The following is a 15,368-nucleotide window of genomic DNA, read 5'->3' as shown; positions in this document are numbered from 1 at the left end:
CCCTGACCCTGTCTCAGGTGACTTGGAAAACACCTCAAAAAAAGAATTGTCCTGTCCGTTTCCATCTTATCTCTTTAACCAAACACATACTAGTACTTCAATATTTATCCATGTAGCACTATGCACATTGACCAAAGAAGTATCGTTTCAAACAAAAAAATCAAAGTAAAAGGATCGTCTACTCTTCTAAATGAATAATACAACATAACTATTTATCTTCTTTCAAAACATTCAAGTACAAATATATATAAATAATTATGGCACTCTTGGTATTTGGTGATTATGTTGTTCCGCGGTGGTTCTTTTCGGCAGATCTGTGGTCATCTTTCGGTCCCTGCCATGGCTTGTCTCATGAACTGTATGTGCTTTATATTTTTCTTGTTTGCTTACTATATGATCGGTTGTACCTCTTGCTTTTTTCTTTCTGCGGGTTGCCACTTTGTTTTGTTTCCACTTGTGTTCGATCGTTTTTCATGTGTTACCATTTGTGTTTGATAATTTCGTTAGTCTGCTCGGAAGGGCTAGCTGCAGCTACACCACCTCACATGGATGATGTTCAATCACCAAAGAAAATTAGCGGCACCGCCCCTTGTGTTTCCACTTGCCACTCTGTGTGTTTTCATTTGGTTTGCCATACTTTTAGTGAGATGTTCAGGTCAGCGATCACCTGACATAGTTGCTCTAAAACAGATAAATATTACTCCCACGTTCCAAATTATAAGCCGCTTTGACTTTTTTGGTTCATCTATTTTGTTATGTATCTAGACATATTATTATATCTAGATGCATATCAAAGTGGATGTACCAATAAAGTCAAAGCGACTTATATTTTGAAACGAATGGAGTATTAAGCTATCACTACTACAGAAAATATTTATAGAGATGATCAAACTAGATTTATAGAGGCGGTTGTCCCGTCTACCTCTACTCAGCTATCCATGCACCCTTAGAAATCGATTTTTAGAAGCGGACCGAAATCTAACCGCTTCTATAAATTATTTTACATATTTTTTGCAAATTGGATCTTAAAAATAGCATTTTGAACATGAGAGAAGTCCACAAGTCATGTGTGTTTTCATGAACGTGCAGCTGCGGGGATTTAACTCACAGTCACAAGCCTTGCGTGTTTAAAAACAGGGATTTAACTCACAATAATCAAACCCTTGCGTGTTTAAAAAAAAGGCAAACGGTATAATTTATAAAACTATTTCATTATTACCAATATCATGTACCAACATGCGGACCGACTATAATAATTTAATTTAATCCCCTAAAAAAAGACTATAATAATTTATTGATTGGTCACGCATGCATGGACTTGATTGGTTCAGTACATTGAAACCTAAGGCTTCCACAATCCAGCTTTATTATTAATTCATCATGTAAAAGGCACTGTGCAGGATACCATCGATCCTGGATAGGACAAAACGATGCAAAGCAAGGGCACCGTAGCGGCTGGCTGTCAACAATCACCTAAGTATTGTTGGCTAATTCATTATGAGAGAAAAAAATTGTTCATTCGCTGAAAAAGTACGGCTCACGAGACAATGCGAACACGTAACGCCCTTAATTTCTAAATGCTGCTGGCTACCTGCTTAGTAATGTACAGTATGCTGGTCATATATAATGAATAAATTTGCACCAGGTTTGTACGCGTGTGGTTCTTAATAATAATAATAACTATTTATGATATCAATAATTATAATTAGATTCTAGTAATATGCCTATTTAGAATTTTATATATAATTGTTGATACTACTTTATGTAAACTTAGTCAAACCTAAAAATAGTTTAACTTAATCCAGAGGTAAATCTGCGGCAGCAGTTTATGAAATATGAGTGAGATAGACATGCTTATAAAGTAGTAGTAAGCTAGTAATCTGACTTGTAGGTGGTGTTTTCTCATGGACCAGCCATTTTTATTATTATTATTATTGTCATTCATTCCAGTCATCTTCTATGCATTAATGTCACCAGCTGCTCGCTCGTACTACCTTGAAGGAAAGGAAAGGGGAGGCGGGGAGAAGAATGATGAAGCCAATTGGTTTATTTAGCGGAACGGGCGGCAGAAGCTGGTGGTACCATGGATGGTAGGGTCACACTCACACACACCGCCTCGCCTCACTAGAGTCTTCGGCTTTGGTATCGATGGGCCAACAGTGGGCCTGCCCGTGCTGTTGGACCGGACCGATTACTTTACTTTGAAGTTTTGGACCACAGTATATACTATACTACTCAGCGCATATATATATATATATATATATATATATATATATATATATATATATATATATATATATATATATATATATATATTATATAGGAGTGCTTTCTGCTAAAAAAAATCATATAGGAGTACTTTGCACTTGCTTTGGTTACTGCTTCTCTCCCTCTCGGTAGTATGGTCCTGGTCCAATCCATACATCTGAAGCAAGCAAGCAACAAGTCTGCCTGCATCTGCAACTGCAATGATTCGCAGCCTGTTCGCTTGCTCGTAAACGATCGTAAATTTTCAGCCGGGAACAGTGTTTTTCTCTCACACCAAACCAGCCAGCAGTAAATAATCCACGATACGATACGGCCTTCCGAATAGGCTGTCGGAAGCTTCCTTGGGGGCTGATTCCCAATCATGCAATGCAGAATTACAGATGCAGGCTAGGCTTCCCTCCTGGCTTGTAGCACACACCACCCACAGGCCACAGGGACAGAGTGGGTAGCAGGTGCACATGGTGGTGGGGGACCACTGGGACCCCACAGAGACGGAGACTGCTGACCTGACCAGTTATGGTCATGGCCTCATGCCTCCCCATCTATCAGTTCGGTTGTAACTTGCAAGCAGGGAAGGGAAATAACTACTGCCTCAGTGCCATCCATCCATCCATCCAACTACTTCCGACGGATGTGTTTACCTGCAGCAAAGCAAAGCAATTATTCAGGTAGTAGGGGTAGGGCTACCTGCCCCTCAGGACCCAGCCTGTTCGCTTGGCTGCGCTTGTTCATTACTGGATCGTGAAGAAGTATGGTTGACTGGTTTGGTGTTAGAGAAAAATACTGTTTCGACTGAAAATTTATGATCGTTTACGAGGGAATAATCCCAGCCGAACAGGCTGTCAGCCATCAGCAAGCAGATTAGAAATAATAAATATAAATAGGACAATCCAATCCAAATTACTGGGCCGACCATGTGCCATTTCCTCTTATATCCCTCCTACTTAATAATGGTAGCCCACAGCCGCTCGCTCGCTGCCTGGGAAAACAAAGCAAAAAAGCCCCACGGCCTGCCTGCCAGCCTAAATCCAAATTCCGGCCCACTGCAATAACACTGGGCCCAATCTAGCACCTCTTTCTCTCGCGAGCAAATTTCTACTTCAGCATGGATGCACCACCCACCCACCCATTGGGCTTCCCATCCTTTTCCTTTTTCTTTTCTCTTTTATTTTTTGTTATGTTCTATTATTCTTGTCGTCTTTTATTCTTTTTTTTTTCATTTTTCTTTATTTTCATATTTTTCCCTTTTTTATTTTTCTTTTCTTTTCTTCTATTTCTTTTTTTCCTTTTTCTTTTTTCATGGTCTTTTATTTTTCATTTTCTTTTCTTTTTTATTGTATGTTTTCCTTTTATTTTTTCTGGACTTTTGTCATTCTTTTCATTTTCTTTATTATTTTACTCTTTTTATTTTACTTTATTAATTTTTATTTCCTTTATTTTTCTTTTTCTTTTTGTTTCTTTTCCTCGCTTCTATTTAGTTTTTTTTATTTTTCTTTCTTTTTGTTTTCTTATCTTTTTATTTTTTTAACATTTATACATTTTAAATTTCTTTTTGATAGAATTAACATTTATCTATTTATAATTTTATGTTTTGCCTTTTTTTTATTTACAGGTATAGGCGATGTTCGTGTAGTATACATATGATATTCTGTAATGTATTTTTGTGATGTCCGTGAGTAGAAATATGATGTTCTATGATGTATTTTATGATGTTCAGTACGTATACATTGTTGTTCTATGATTTTTTTGTGATGTTCGGTAGTTTTTTTCTTTTTTATTTGACTCTAATTAATTACTTTAATAATTTTATTATTTTATTTTACATTTTTATGGTATTTGTGATGTTCGTGTAGTATATATATATATGATGTTCTATGATATATTTAGTGGTGTTCGTGTAGTGTTAATGTGATGTTCTAGGATGCATTTGTGATGTTCGGTAGCATTTTTCTTCTTTTTATTTGACTACAAATAATTACTTCACTAATTTTATTTATATTTTTATATTTTTATATTTTCATGGTATTTGTGATGTTCGCGTAGTATACATATGATGTTATATGATATATTTAGTGATGTTCGTGTAGCCTTAATATGATGTTCTACGATGTATTTGTGATGTTCGGTAGCATTTTTCTTCTTTTTATTTGACTTTAATTCACTAATTTTATTTTTATTTTTTATTTTTATGTTTTTTATGTTCACGTAATATACATATGATGTTTGCTATATTTAGCGATTTTGTGTAGTCTTAATGTGATGTTCTACGATGTATTTGTGATGTTTGGTAGCATTTCTTCTTTTTATTTGACTATAATTAATTATTTTACTAATTTTATTTTATTTTTTACATTTCATGATATATATGATGTTAGCGTAGTATACATATTATGTTCTATGTTATTTTCTACGATGTTCGTGTAGTGTTAATGTGATGTTTAACGATTATCTTTAAATACAGGTTAATCATGAGATAAATGTTCGTTAATTTTTTTTATCGAAATATATTCATATGGGGGTTTGTTTTGAAGAGTTTATTGCAAGGAACACGATGGTGCAATCGGATTTTAATTATGATACCTGGTTTAGGAGATATGGCTTTTTTTACTATAAAAGTATGAGATATGGGCTGATGTCAGAAATTTTAGCTTTTACTGCAAGCTGTTGCGTGGTCTGCTGTTGGCCTAGGAATACAACTGAATTGGCCCCATATAATGAAGTAGGGGAAGGATTTCTTTTTTTTAGGGGAGGGGGGTCGACGACGGGTCTAGTGCCGACCCTGTCGTCCAGGGGTCCCCAGTAGTGCCTGTTCTTGTGCAATGTTTTCTTCCCAATTTGGGTGGGGGTGTCTTAGTAGGCTTAGGTTATATATATATGCACTGACCAAAATAAGCTGTTAATGGCTAAATAAAAAGCTCTAGCTAATTCCAACAACCTACCTTATAGTTCAGCTTGTAGCTTACTCCCTTCATTTTAAATTATGAGACGTATTAACTTTTTAATTAAGAAAAAAAGATATTTTGGTTTTTCTAGATATATTACTTTTCTTATATATCTAGAGTCTAGACATGGGGTATATCTAAGTGTATGACGAAACCTATGCATCAAGAAAAGTCAAAACATTTTATAATTTGGATTGGACTGAGTATTTTATACTATTATTAAACCACCAAACTTCTCGCTTCACTACTTCAGCCATTGTTCTAGCCTAGCTTATAAAAAACTAGCTGATGAAACGGAGCCTTAATTACTAGTAACATAGCAGACAAAAAAAATATGGAAACCATAGATAGAATAGTCTTCTCCCTGATTGATTGATAAAAGAAAGAAAAAGGCAAATCGAGTATGCATTGGCATGCATAAACTCGTGTTGCTCTGGTCTATGGGCAGCGTAGGCGTAGCGTTGCAATTTGGGTGTTTGGTTTTGGAGGCAAAATGTTTCAAACGAGCAAGAGGGCGCCCTCCTCCTTCTGGTGGCGTTTGGATATTGGCTATTCTGTTCCATGTCATGTGTGTCCTGCTCTGCTTGCCTGTCATCCTTCGCATCATCGGCATCACTCATCACGAAACAAACGCAGGGAACCCCTTGCTTGCCTAGCGAAGCGAAGCGAGCTCTCTCTTGACCTCTTTCTTCTCCTCCCCCAGTCCCCAGCTCCACTGCGGGCCGCCGTTGCTTGCTTGCTTTCGCTTCACTCCCACCCAGACGCCCGTCCCGCCGCCGGCGCTCAGCTATCAAGCAAGCCAAGCCAAGCCGCCGTCCCCGGCCCTCGCTTCTCCGCGCCGGGGCGGGGCGCCCAAACCTCAACAGGAAGGCGGAGGCAGCACGACTCTTCCCCTCTTCGCTCGCCTCGGATCTCGCCCCCGATTTGCTCCGCCCGCTCCTCCCCACCACTATTCTCTCGATCCAGCGCAGGCCACTCGAGACTCAGCTGCTGCCCTCTGGATCCGACCGCCCAATTCTGCTCCCGCTGCCTCCCCGACCCGACCGCCGACCGCCGACCGCCCATTTCGCTCAGGTACAGACCACTTGCCTGGAATGGCTGGATCTCACATTCTTCTTCCCCCACGGGGTCACCGACCAAGCTTTAGCTGCTCACTCCGCTCTCCAATTCAACTCTGCAGGCTCGCTAGTCCCTACCCCTAGCTGCTGCTAGCTACCACTACCACTAGCATGGCCGCCGCGGGAGGCCACGCGGACGACATGCTGGGCTTCAAGGAGGACGACGCCATGCGCTTCATCTTCGGCGAGGACATCACGGGAATGGAGGACCACGCCGCCTTCGACAGATCGCTCTTGGAGCTCCAGGTTTTCAAGGAGGTCTTCTGCGGGGCCGCCGACAACGCCGCCACCACCCATCTGCCCGCCGAGATGGACCTTGGATTCGTCCACACCACCGCCCCCGCCCACCTCAAGGCCACGGAGACCTCGCCCTCTCCATTTGCCTCCCATGCGCAGCACCAGCACCAGCCTGCCGCCGCCACTGCTGATCCACACCCCAGAATGGATCATAGTAGTCAGCCAAACAATGGGCCTCACCACGACCTTCATCTCCAGGTCCAGGAGCACCCGCACCCTCGTGCGCAGCAGAACGGGGCCGACCTGGATGCAGCTGCGTTTTTGCAGGGATTCATGGGTTCCTGGCAGCCTGGGGATAAGTGTGCCACTCATCTGCTCGGCCTCTCCGATGACCCACACCAATTCGGCCTCTCCGACGACCAAAACCAATTCATCGGCGCAGATGCTGCTCACAGCATTTTGGATGTGCACACGCAAGATGCTGGAGCTGGGATGTGCAACGCGCTCGGGCTGGGCTGCAGCAGCAGCACTAGCGCGGTCGATGACCCCATGCCTTCCTACATAGAAGCACTAGCGGAGATTTCTGAATTCCAGAGTGCCACTCTCCTTTCAGATCCCTTTTTGCATCAGTGGCTCCAGGATCAGCAGCAATTCCCTAGCAATGCGTGCTTCGCTTATGATCAAGGCCAGATGGATGACACCACTTATCCCCTATGCGCAAGTACAAAGGATTTCTCTGAAAGAGGGGGAGTAGAGCAGCATCTGTTTTATAGTGAAGAAGCTCATAGTTCTCCGACAATACCTCAGCAGTCCCAGTTTTGGTTCAGCCCTGGTCAGTTCACCCAGCTCGATGGCGCCATTTGCCAGAACGGCACCCCTGATGCGAATATTAGTTGCCTGGATGAAATTGATGTTCATGGAAGCGGCAGCGCAGTACACTCTGGCTCGGCAGCTGCTGTTTCCAAGAAGGCACTGGGCAGGGATATTCCTGACCAGCTGGAAGCACATGCACATCGTCTTTTCAAGGACGCTGGATGGACTATTAAGCCACGGAAAAGGAATGACAGGGCTAAGATGGCATCCTACTTCACAGCTCCAAACAGGGAAGCGGTTCATACCTCACTAACCCAGGCTTGGAAGTTTTGTGGCAACAAGTTATATGAAGCTTCCCCAGATTCAGAAAGGGGAAGGTATCCAAAGGAGTGGTCAGATGTTGATGCGTTTTGGAAGGATCTCACAGATACAATGGCCTATGTTGATAGGATGCTTGCGCACCAGCAAAATGCACTCACGCTTCTTCAGCGCTGGCAGATTTTGGACCCTTTTGTAGCTGTTGTGTTCATCAGTAGGAAAATCACTGCTCTGCAGCAACATAAAACTCTTAGAGCTGTCGACAGTTCAACCTTTGTTCTTGATGGCAGCTCAGATATGTCATTGGAAAGTAAGACCATGCACAAAGCCAGTGAGCTTTTGGCAAGCCGAATGATTCAGTTGACTCCACTGATCACAGACTCTGATTGCAGCACGCTTGCAACTGAGAGCTACAACGGGCATCAGTCTTTACAGAGCTGTCATGATGTGGAAGACAGCAACGATAGGGATACAAACCCAAAGCTTTCCTGCAACGAGAGTCTGAATTACAATGCAAGTGACCAGGCAAAACATCACATCGATGCAAGTGATGATGGAAGGCAAACTCATGGTCAACCAAATGCTCTTAATAGCTCTGTAAAAAAGTCAAGGAAGAAATCGAAAAGGATATTTGATATTAGCTCAGCTGGACTGGATGGGACCAATGTACCAACCATGGGCATGGCTGACCCAGGGAACACCAATGCCTTTGAGGAACACGGTATGCGTTCAGGTTTTGGCACACTAAAAGACGATATGAAAGCTGAAACAAAATCAGAAAAGCTAGATAAAGATGACCAAAGCAGGAAGTGTGACATGCTCTTCTCTTCAGTGAGCAAGCAACTTAAGGATTACAATACATTCCCAGAAACCCACTGTACTACAAGGGAGTCACAGTCAGATGCCTCAGCGTTCTGCCATGATGACAAGGTCTGGAAAAAGATACTCCCATCCCATGGAGAATTTTATGAGGATTCACAAAGTGATCCAACAGGAAATACTGTACCTGTTGAGTTATCCCATGAATCTAGTGCTGATGTTCTGGGAACTTATCTAACATGTGACTCACAAATCTGCAAGAGAGGCACTGCCAAAATGAAACCAAAGGGTTGGTTGAAGTACATGAAGAAAAGACCTCGTGAGTTGCGGATCAATGATGAGGACCTTTTGATCACAGCTATAGTGAAAAACAAGGATCTTGACACCTGCCATAAATTTGCTTCAGGCTTTTCAGCGGCAAAGAAGTTCAAGAAGCTGAAGAGCCACAAAAAAGTCAACAAGCTAATTTCCAAAATCGGGAAAGCTGGCACGAACCTATTGGGTGGAAAGAGAGTAAGTTTGGCCCGAAAAACTGTAATCTGCTGGTTGCTTGCAACTGGCTTTCTGACCGTAAAAGATGTGATACAGTACCAGGATCCAAAAAATCATGAAGTTATAAAGGATGGGCTGGTTACCTGGGAAGGTGTTGTTTGCAATTGCTGCAAAAATACCTTATCCGTGTCTGGCTTCATGGCTCATGCTGGTTGTAGTCACCCACAGTCCTCATTGGGCCTCTTTCTAGAGTCTGGCAAGTCTTACACTTTGTGCCAGGTTGAGGCTTGGTCTGCTGAATTTATGAGCAGGAGAAGCAATGCATGGGGTAGAAAAGTTGAGGCAATAGATGAAAGTGATGACACCTGTGGTTTCTGTGGAGATGGTGGTGAATTACTTTGCTGTGACAATTGCCCATCAACGTATCATCAAGCTTGCTTGTCTGCTAAGGTATCTATTATCCAGTTTTTCATGGTGCCGTTATGTATACACTGCTTAAAGATACATTTCATTCTGAGGTTGCTGTCCTTAGCGGTGCAATGCTTTGTTCCAGAATGTGTGTCGATAGCTTGATATGTAAATGAATCAATACTTATTCTATATGTGAAATTGTTTCCTACTTAATTAATTTTGCCTATTCCTTTACATATCCAGGAGCTTCCAGAAGGTAGTTGGTACTGTCATAATTGCACTTGTCAGATATGTGGGGGACCAGTTAGTGAAAAGGAGGTTTCGACATTCTCGGCTATTGTCAAATGTTTTCAATGCGGAGATGCATGTAAAACCTTATCTTCCCTCCACTTTGTCTTGTCATTTGCACTGTTTCCCCTACTGTGCTATTGCCTTATGATGCTTAGCAGTGCCGTAGCAGAAAGTTGGTGGGTTAGTTTATGTTAACTTTGCTGCCTAACTTCAATAGTCATTACTTCATTTACGAAACGATTTGATTAACCTGTGTTGATCTAAAAAGCCCCATTGGTAAAAATGTAGCTCCTTCTAGAATTTGTTTTTCAACTCTCACAGGAACTGCTTCAAGGAGGCTTCAAATTTTCAGTGTAAAAGAGCTTATGCTTCAAATAAGATCCCCTCTAGCTGTGCTCTATTGACTTCTTATCAAGCTTCTAGCAGCTTTGAGCTGAACCATAATTTCTTGCAAGGCCCAAGAATAATATGATAAAACCCATAGAGTGGTTTCATGCCTTAATTAACTTAGCCCCTCTTCAGTTCTTCATTATGCACTGCAGAAGATAAATTATTCTAATGCTCTTATCTGTAACTTCAATTTGAATAGTTTTGTTTCCACTGGCAGACCATGACACTTGCATTGAACAAGAGAAGCTACCTCTTGAGGATCAAATATCTCAGACATGGTTTTGTGGGAAATATTGTAAAGAGGTAACACTTATTTAACTTAGTTTGTTAAGATGATGTTGAAAGTTGCAAGATGCTTTAGTGAACATAGTCCATTTGTGTTTTTATCATACCTGCAGAAATTGTAATTCACGTGACCCTCATTCGTCATCAGTCTCATAGATATAATTGATTCATATGTTTGAATGCTTAGGATTTAGCACCAGGGACCACCTGATACTAGTACATCTACACTGCGTGGTTCACAAAATCAAACCTTCCCAGATTAAATTTGGTTAACCTCTTGGATCGCTAGTTTTTTCAATCCTCAAAATTGGATGTCAATGTTTATGGCTATTTAGTTTAGAAGCAATCAGCACTCCATGCAACACTAGACAACATTTATGTTAACTACTGCTTTGTGCACCTAACATACTCTGCGTCCTGGTTCCAAATATTTTTTCCTTATTGTTATCTTTCTTTCCTATTAATGTGTTATTCTACCCTTGCTGCTACTAGATATTCATAGGGCTACGTAGTCATGTTGGGACAGACAATATTCTTGACAGTGAGCTTTCATGGTCCATATTGAGATGCAACAATGACGGGCAGAAGCTACACTCTGTTCAGAAGATTTCCTGTCTGGCAGAATGTAATATGAAATTAGCAGTGGCTCTTACTCTATTGGAGGAATGTTTCATTCGTATGGTGGATCCTAGAACTGGTGTGGACATGATACCCCATGTTTTATACAACAAGAGGTAAGTTTCCTTCATTCCTTATCCTTGTGATTTTAAATTACCCATTATTTCATTACATATTCTTTTTCAGTTTATATTTTTCTGGTCTGATTTGTCGAAGCACAAGTCAAAATCATACGCGCGTGTGTCTAAGAATGAACAATGGTACTATGGGGATTGATCTCTTCATGTTTTACTGGAAAATTGAAACTGACAAAATTGCTGTTATGCTAAATACGGAAGATACAATCTTTGGGATGTTCTGTTAATCAGCTGAATGCTTAGCTAGTTTTATTATACCCTTTCTTTTCAAATCTACTTCAATTCATATCGGGTTCTCTCTTTGATATTATAGAAGAAACTTGAATATGTATATATATTTTACTGAGTAATTTCAAGGTTTACTTACATGGTTCACTTCTTATCAGATCAAACTTTGCTCGTGTGGATTATCAGGGATTCTATACTGTAATCCTGGAGAAAGGTGATGAAATTTTATGTGTGGCTTCTATCAGGTAAATTGTTTTTAATCAGGTCTTTGTTAGAAATTGAACCTACTTTTCTGTCTGAAGTATTTTTTTAATGAATTTATGCGTGTTATTTCTACCAATTTGCTTGTCATTAACTGTTGTTTTGGCTTTATCAGTTTAATATATTCTTTTACAACTAAAACATGCATATTTTCAGCATATGCCATGTTAGCTTTCAAAAAAATTCCACATAGTATAGAATAACATAATGAGATAACCATAAAACAATAATAATAAAAAATAACTATCTGTTTCTTCCATTTTCATTGTGTATTCGAGAAAAAAATTTATTTATAACTAAATCATTATTTTTTTCTCATGCAGAGTACATGGGACTAAAGCCGCTGAGCTACCTTTTATTGCTACTTCTGTAGACTATCGACGGCAAGGAATGTGCCGAATTCTAATGAACATCATTGAAAAGGTACACTGGAATAGGAAATCAAACAAAAGTACAAAACTGTACAACAGTTCTGAAACAAGTTATGGTTTCCCATGACCGTGTATCGCATTTACTTGGAATTCAGCTGTGTGTAAATGTTAAGATATGCTTTTGCTCCCATCTACCTGTCCGGTCCATTCTTTGCTAATACCTGATTTCTTATTGAATCAATATTATTTTTTACGTTACTGCTAATAACTTTTATCTACGTATCATTATGTGATTTTTCCTCATTTCCTCTACTGCAGATGCTCCGTTCATTTAATGTTAAGATGTTGGTCCTTTCTGCCATCCCAGAGTTGGTTAGCACATGGGTGTCAGGATTTGGCTTCAAACCTATCGAAGATGCTGAAAGGAAACAACTTCATAATGTAAACTTGATGTTGTTTCCTGGAACATCCTTACTAACAAAGAGATTGGATGGATTTATTATGGCCACAAAACCAGGTTCACTACCTGCTTGCTTACCACTAGCCACATTTGTGCCATGTGGTTTATGGATTTGGGCATACCATGACCTCCTTCCATTTGTTTGGTGCCCATAATACTCATAATTTTGAAACTATGCAGATGAGGAAAAGGATATACATGAAGTTTCTGGAGTACCTAATGGTAAATTTATGCATAATGGGAAAGCAAGTGAGCATTTCGAACTCCATGACCTTGACTTGTCCGGGACAGAGTTTAAAGCTGAGGTTTCCATGAGTGGTCCATTCAGAACACTGAAACATGAATGTGGCTCAGCAGCATGGTTTCAGTCTACTAAGGTTTGGTACATCAACCCTTGAGACTTTAAGCTCTTTTTACACTTAAAAGAAAAGGACTAATGTTTCCTATATAAAAAAATATATAGTCAGATGGTTGCACATAAATATCCATTTCCATTATACTGGTTTACTTGTATACATTTTTGAGCTTTGCACTTGCATGTAGTCCATTTTAGATCAGCTGTGCTGATTTACTGGTAACCTGTTGGGTTTGCGCAGGCATACAGTCCATTTACAATTTTAGTGATCTATAAGCTCAAATCTTACTAGTACTACTTTGTTTAGCCAGAAGCATGCTGTTCTTGTATCTCGTCCTCCAAGTTTAGCTAAAGTTCTGTGCATTATAAGGATAACTTATCCTGTATTATGTTCTGCAGTTAGCTGTTGGGGAAGTGTGATATTCCTACACAAAAAATATCTGGGCTCATGCCCTCCATCGACACTAGCTGCTTTGTGTTGGCCAATTTCGTCTTCCCACCTCATGGCTCAACTTAATTTATAGCAGCAAAATCATTCAAACGCTTGCTGCCGTATGCATTCATCTTTTTCAAGGTATTTGCAAATCTTTGGCAACATTCTGTTATAACATTAGCAGTCACTTGTGGTACTTGTAGGAATTTGTCTGTGGTGTTTTTATTTCTTGGAAGTTTGGCAATGTGTCTGTATTGCAACTTAACTCATTTTCCTTACTATGGTTTCCCTTTTAAGCATGGATTTAGTTTGGATTTGAGTCATATTAGTTGCACTCTGAACGCTAATTCTCATTATAATAAAGTTATGACACATGTTCAAAAAACAGTGGGTGCATATACTTGTAATAAAGTTATAGAATTAAATTTCTCCTGGAGGACATCTGACAGCCACTCGTTTGGCTTTCAAAAAAAAAGCCACTTGTTAACCAAGGAACAAAACAAAAAGTATATGAAACGGTATGTGTCATCTAAGATAACACCGGATTGTTACAAAGTTCAAAGGGATGAAGTTCAAACCAATTGACATGAGTAGCCTGTCAGACAGCCAAATTAACAGCATGATAATAGTAACTCACCAGCTCTAGTTTGTATAGTGTTTGATATATAATTCTCAATTTTATTTGTCTAAGCACCCTTTTATTGCTTTGGCTTGAACTGCAGCATTTTTTTAAGGTATTAATGCAAGATAACAAACTAATTATGGCTCCTTTCTCATTAAGTTCTCACCAAACTGTTGGGAAATGGATTGGATGAGGCAGGCATCCAAGAATATGGATTGAGCAAAGTTGAAGAAACCCCAGATTTATGTATTCTGTTCTGCATCGAGAAAATTTGAAGTTATGGAGGCCATGCTAAAACTGTCTCTCCTGAGATAGGGTGATTGTGTGTGGCCAGTCTAATTCTGAAACAGAATTGACTTGCATACGCAACACCTGAGTTGATATTGCTTGCACGTTGAACATAGAGGATGTATTTGTACACCACGGAGCTTAATGTACAAAGTGTAACCCATTGGACCCTTTTTCAAAGTAAGTCATGATAGGAAGTAATCTAAGCTGTTTGGTATACATCAAAAGGGTACTGCAGGAGCATGGTAGACCTTTTGATCTGAATCTGAGGGATATGGATGATACAATGTAGCAAGCCATCCAAACTGTTGGGGGCATGGAAAAGAGGGTACAATATGAGGGCCAAACTTGCAGATTGGACTCTTGTCATGTTCATTTTAACGGACGCAGTATATAATTAACTACAAATAAGAAAAAACCGATGCTACTCAATGCAGGCACTGATGGAATGATATGGTATAAAGTAAGTCCTCTGACCACTTCGTGGTTTGCTACCTTTCCTTGCAAGTTTTGGGGAAATTTATTTGTCACATGGTTGAGACCACAGCAAGACCAAATGGCATTGCACCTGTAGGCAGTTGATGGTCATGGGATGCTAAGGTGATAAATTGGTGTTGTAATCCTTGCGGCTACGGAACGGTTGTTCAGAATGAACTTGAATTCATGAAGTTTTTGACGAATCCTTTGGCTATTTGGTTTGTGTATAGTGTATATATGCATGTAGTCGTTTTTTTTTGCCTCCTAGAGTAGCGAATTAAAATTCTCGGTTGCCCGATCCATGGCGGGCGTGATCTGGCAGCGTCCATACGGAGCTTGTCATCAGCTCCAGATCAGCAATCGCGAGCCTCGTCGTGGTCCTGGCTCCTGAGCCAGTGAGGGCCGTCTCCTCCGATCCTCCCGCTTCCGCTGGCCGTCTTTGGAGACGGTCCTCCAAAAAAAGGAGAGAAAGTTACACTAGGTTAAATTTATGTTAATCAACAAGGGAGAAACAATAAAAGATGATTCGATTTTGGTCTCCTTCCATTGGTTCACATGTGAAGGGGACAATGTTGGGTTTTTTTTTCACTTTTTGCTTAGGCGACGATCATTGCTGGATGGAGAGAGTGTGACTCTGAAGATTAACACCACCTTTTACCTTCTTGTTCTGGAGTTGTACTATGTATTGACAAATATAAACTCAGAAGATTCTTACAGAAAAAAAAAAGACTCAG

At 40.3% G+C, this 15,368-nt stretch overlaps 1 protein-coding gene across 3 annotated transcripts; it reads left to right on the top strand.

Annotated features, from left to right (window-relative positions):
* The first annotated feature begins 5,837 nt into the window (after window positions 1-5,837).
* Window positions 5,838-14,837, top strand: LOC136498130 (increased DNA methylation 1-like). Of its 3 annotated transcripts, none has more exons than XM_066494075.1 (11): window positions 5,838-6,284; window positions 6,391-9,457; window positions 9,662-9,785; window positions 10,317-10,402; window positions 10,877-11,118; window positions 11,526-11,612; window positions 11,952-12,051; window positions 12,318-12,516; window positions 12,640-12,836; window positions 13,214-13,388; window positions 14,029-14,837. In XM_066494075.1, the coding sequence occupies exons 2-10, from the start codon at window positions 6,440-6,442 to the stop codon at window positions 13,232-13,234; spliced, it is 4,074 nt and encodes a 1,357-aa protein (XP_066350172.1). In that variant the 5' UTR covers window positions 5,838-6,284; window positions 6,391-6,439; the 3' UTR covers window positions 13,235-13,388; window positions 14,029-14,837. The 3 variants fall into 3 exon arrangements, with proteins under 3 accessions (XP_066350172.1, XP_066350173.1, XP_066350171.1); XM_066494076.1 differs by having other exon boundaries at window positions 13,970-14,837; XM_066494074.1 differs by lacking the exon at window positions 13,214-13,388.
* Window positions 14,838-15,368: the final 531 nt, after the last annotated feature.

The sequence above is a fragment of the Miscanthus floridulus genome, chromosome 12 (assembly GCF_019320115.1).
Source record: "Miscanthus floridulus cultivar M001 chromosome 12, ASM1932011v1, whole genome shotgun sequence".
Classification (NCBI taxonomy): Eukaryota; Viridiplantae; Streptophyta; class Magnoliopsida; order Poales; family Poaceae; genus Miscanthus; species Miscanthus floridulus.
The sequence above is the reverse complement of the archived record's forward strand: the minus strand, read 5'-3'. Positions and strand labels throughout refer to the sequence as shown.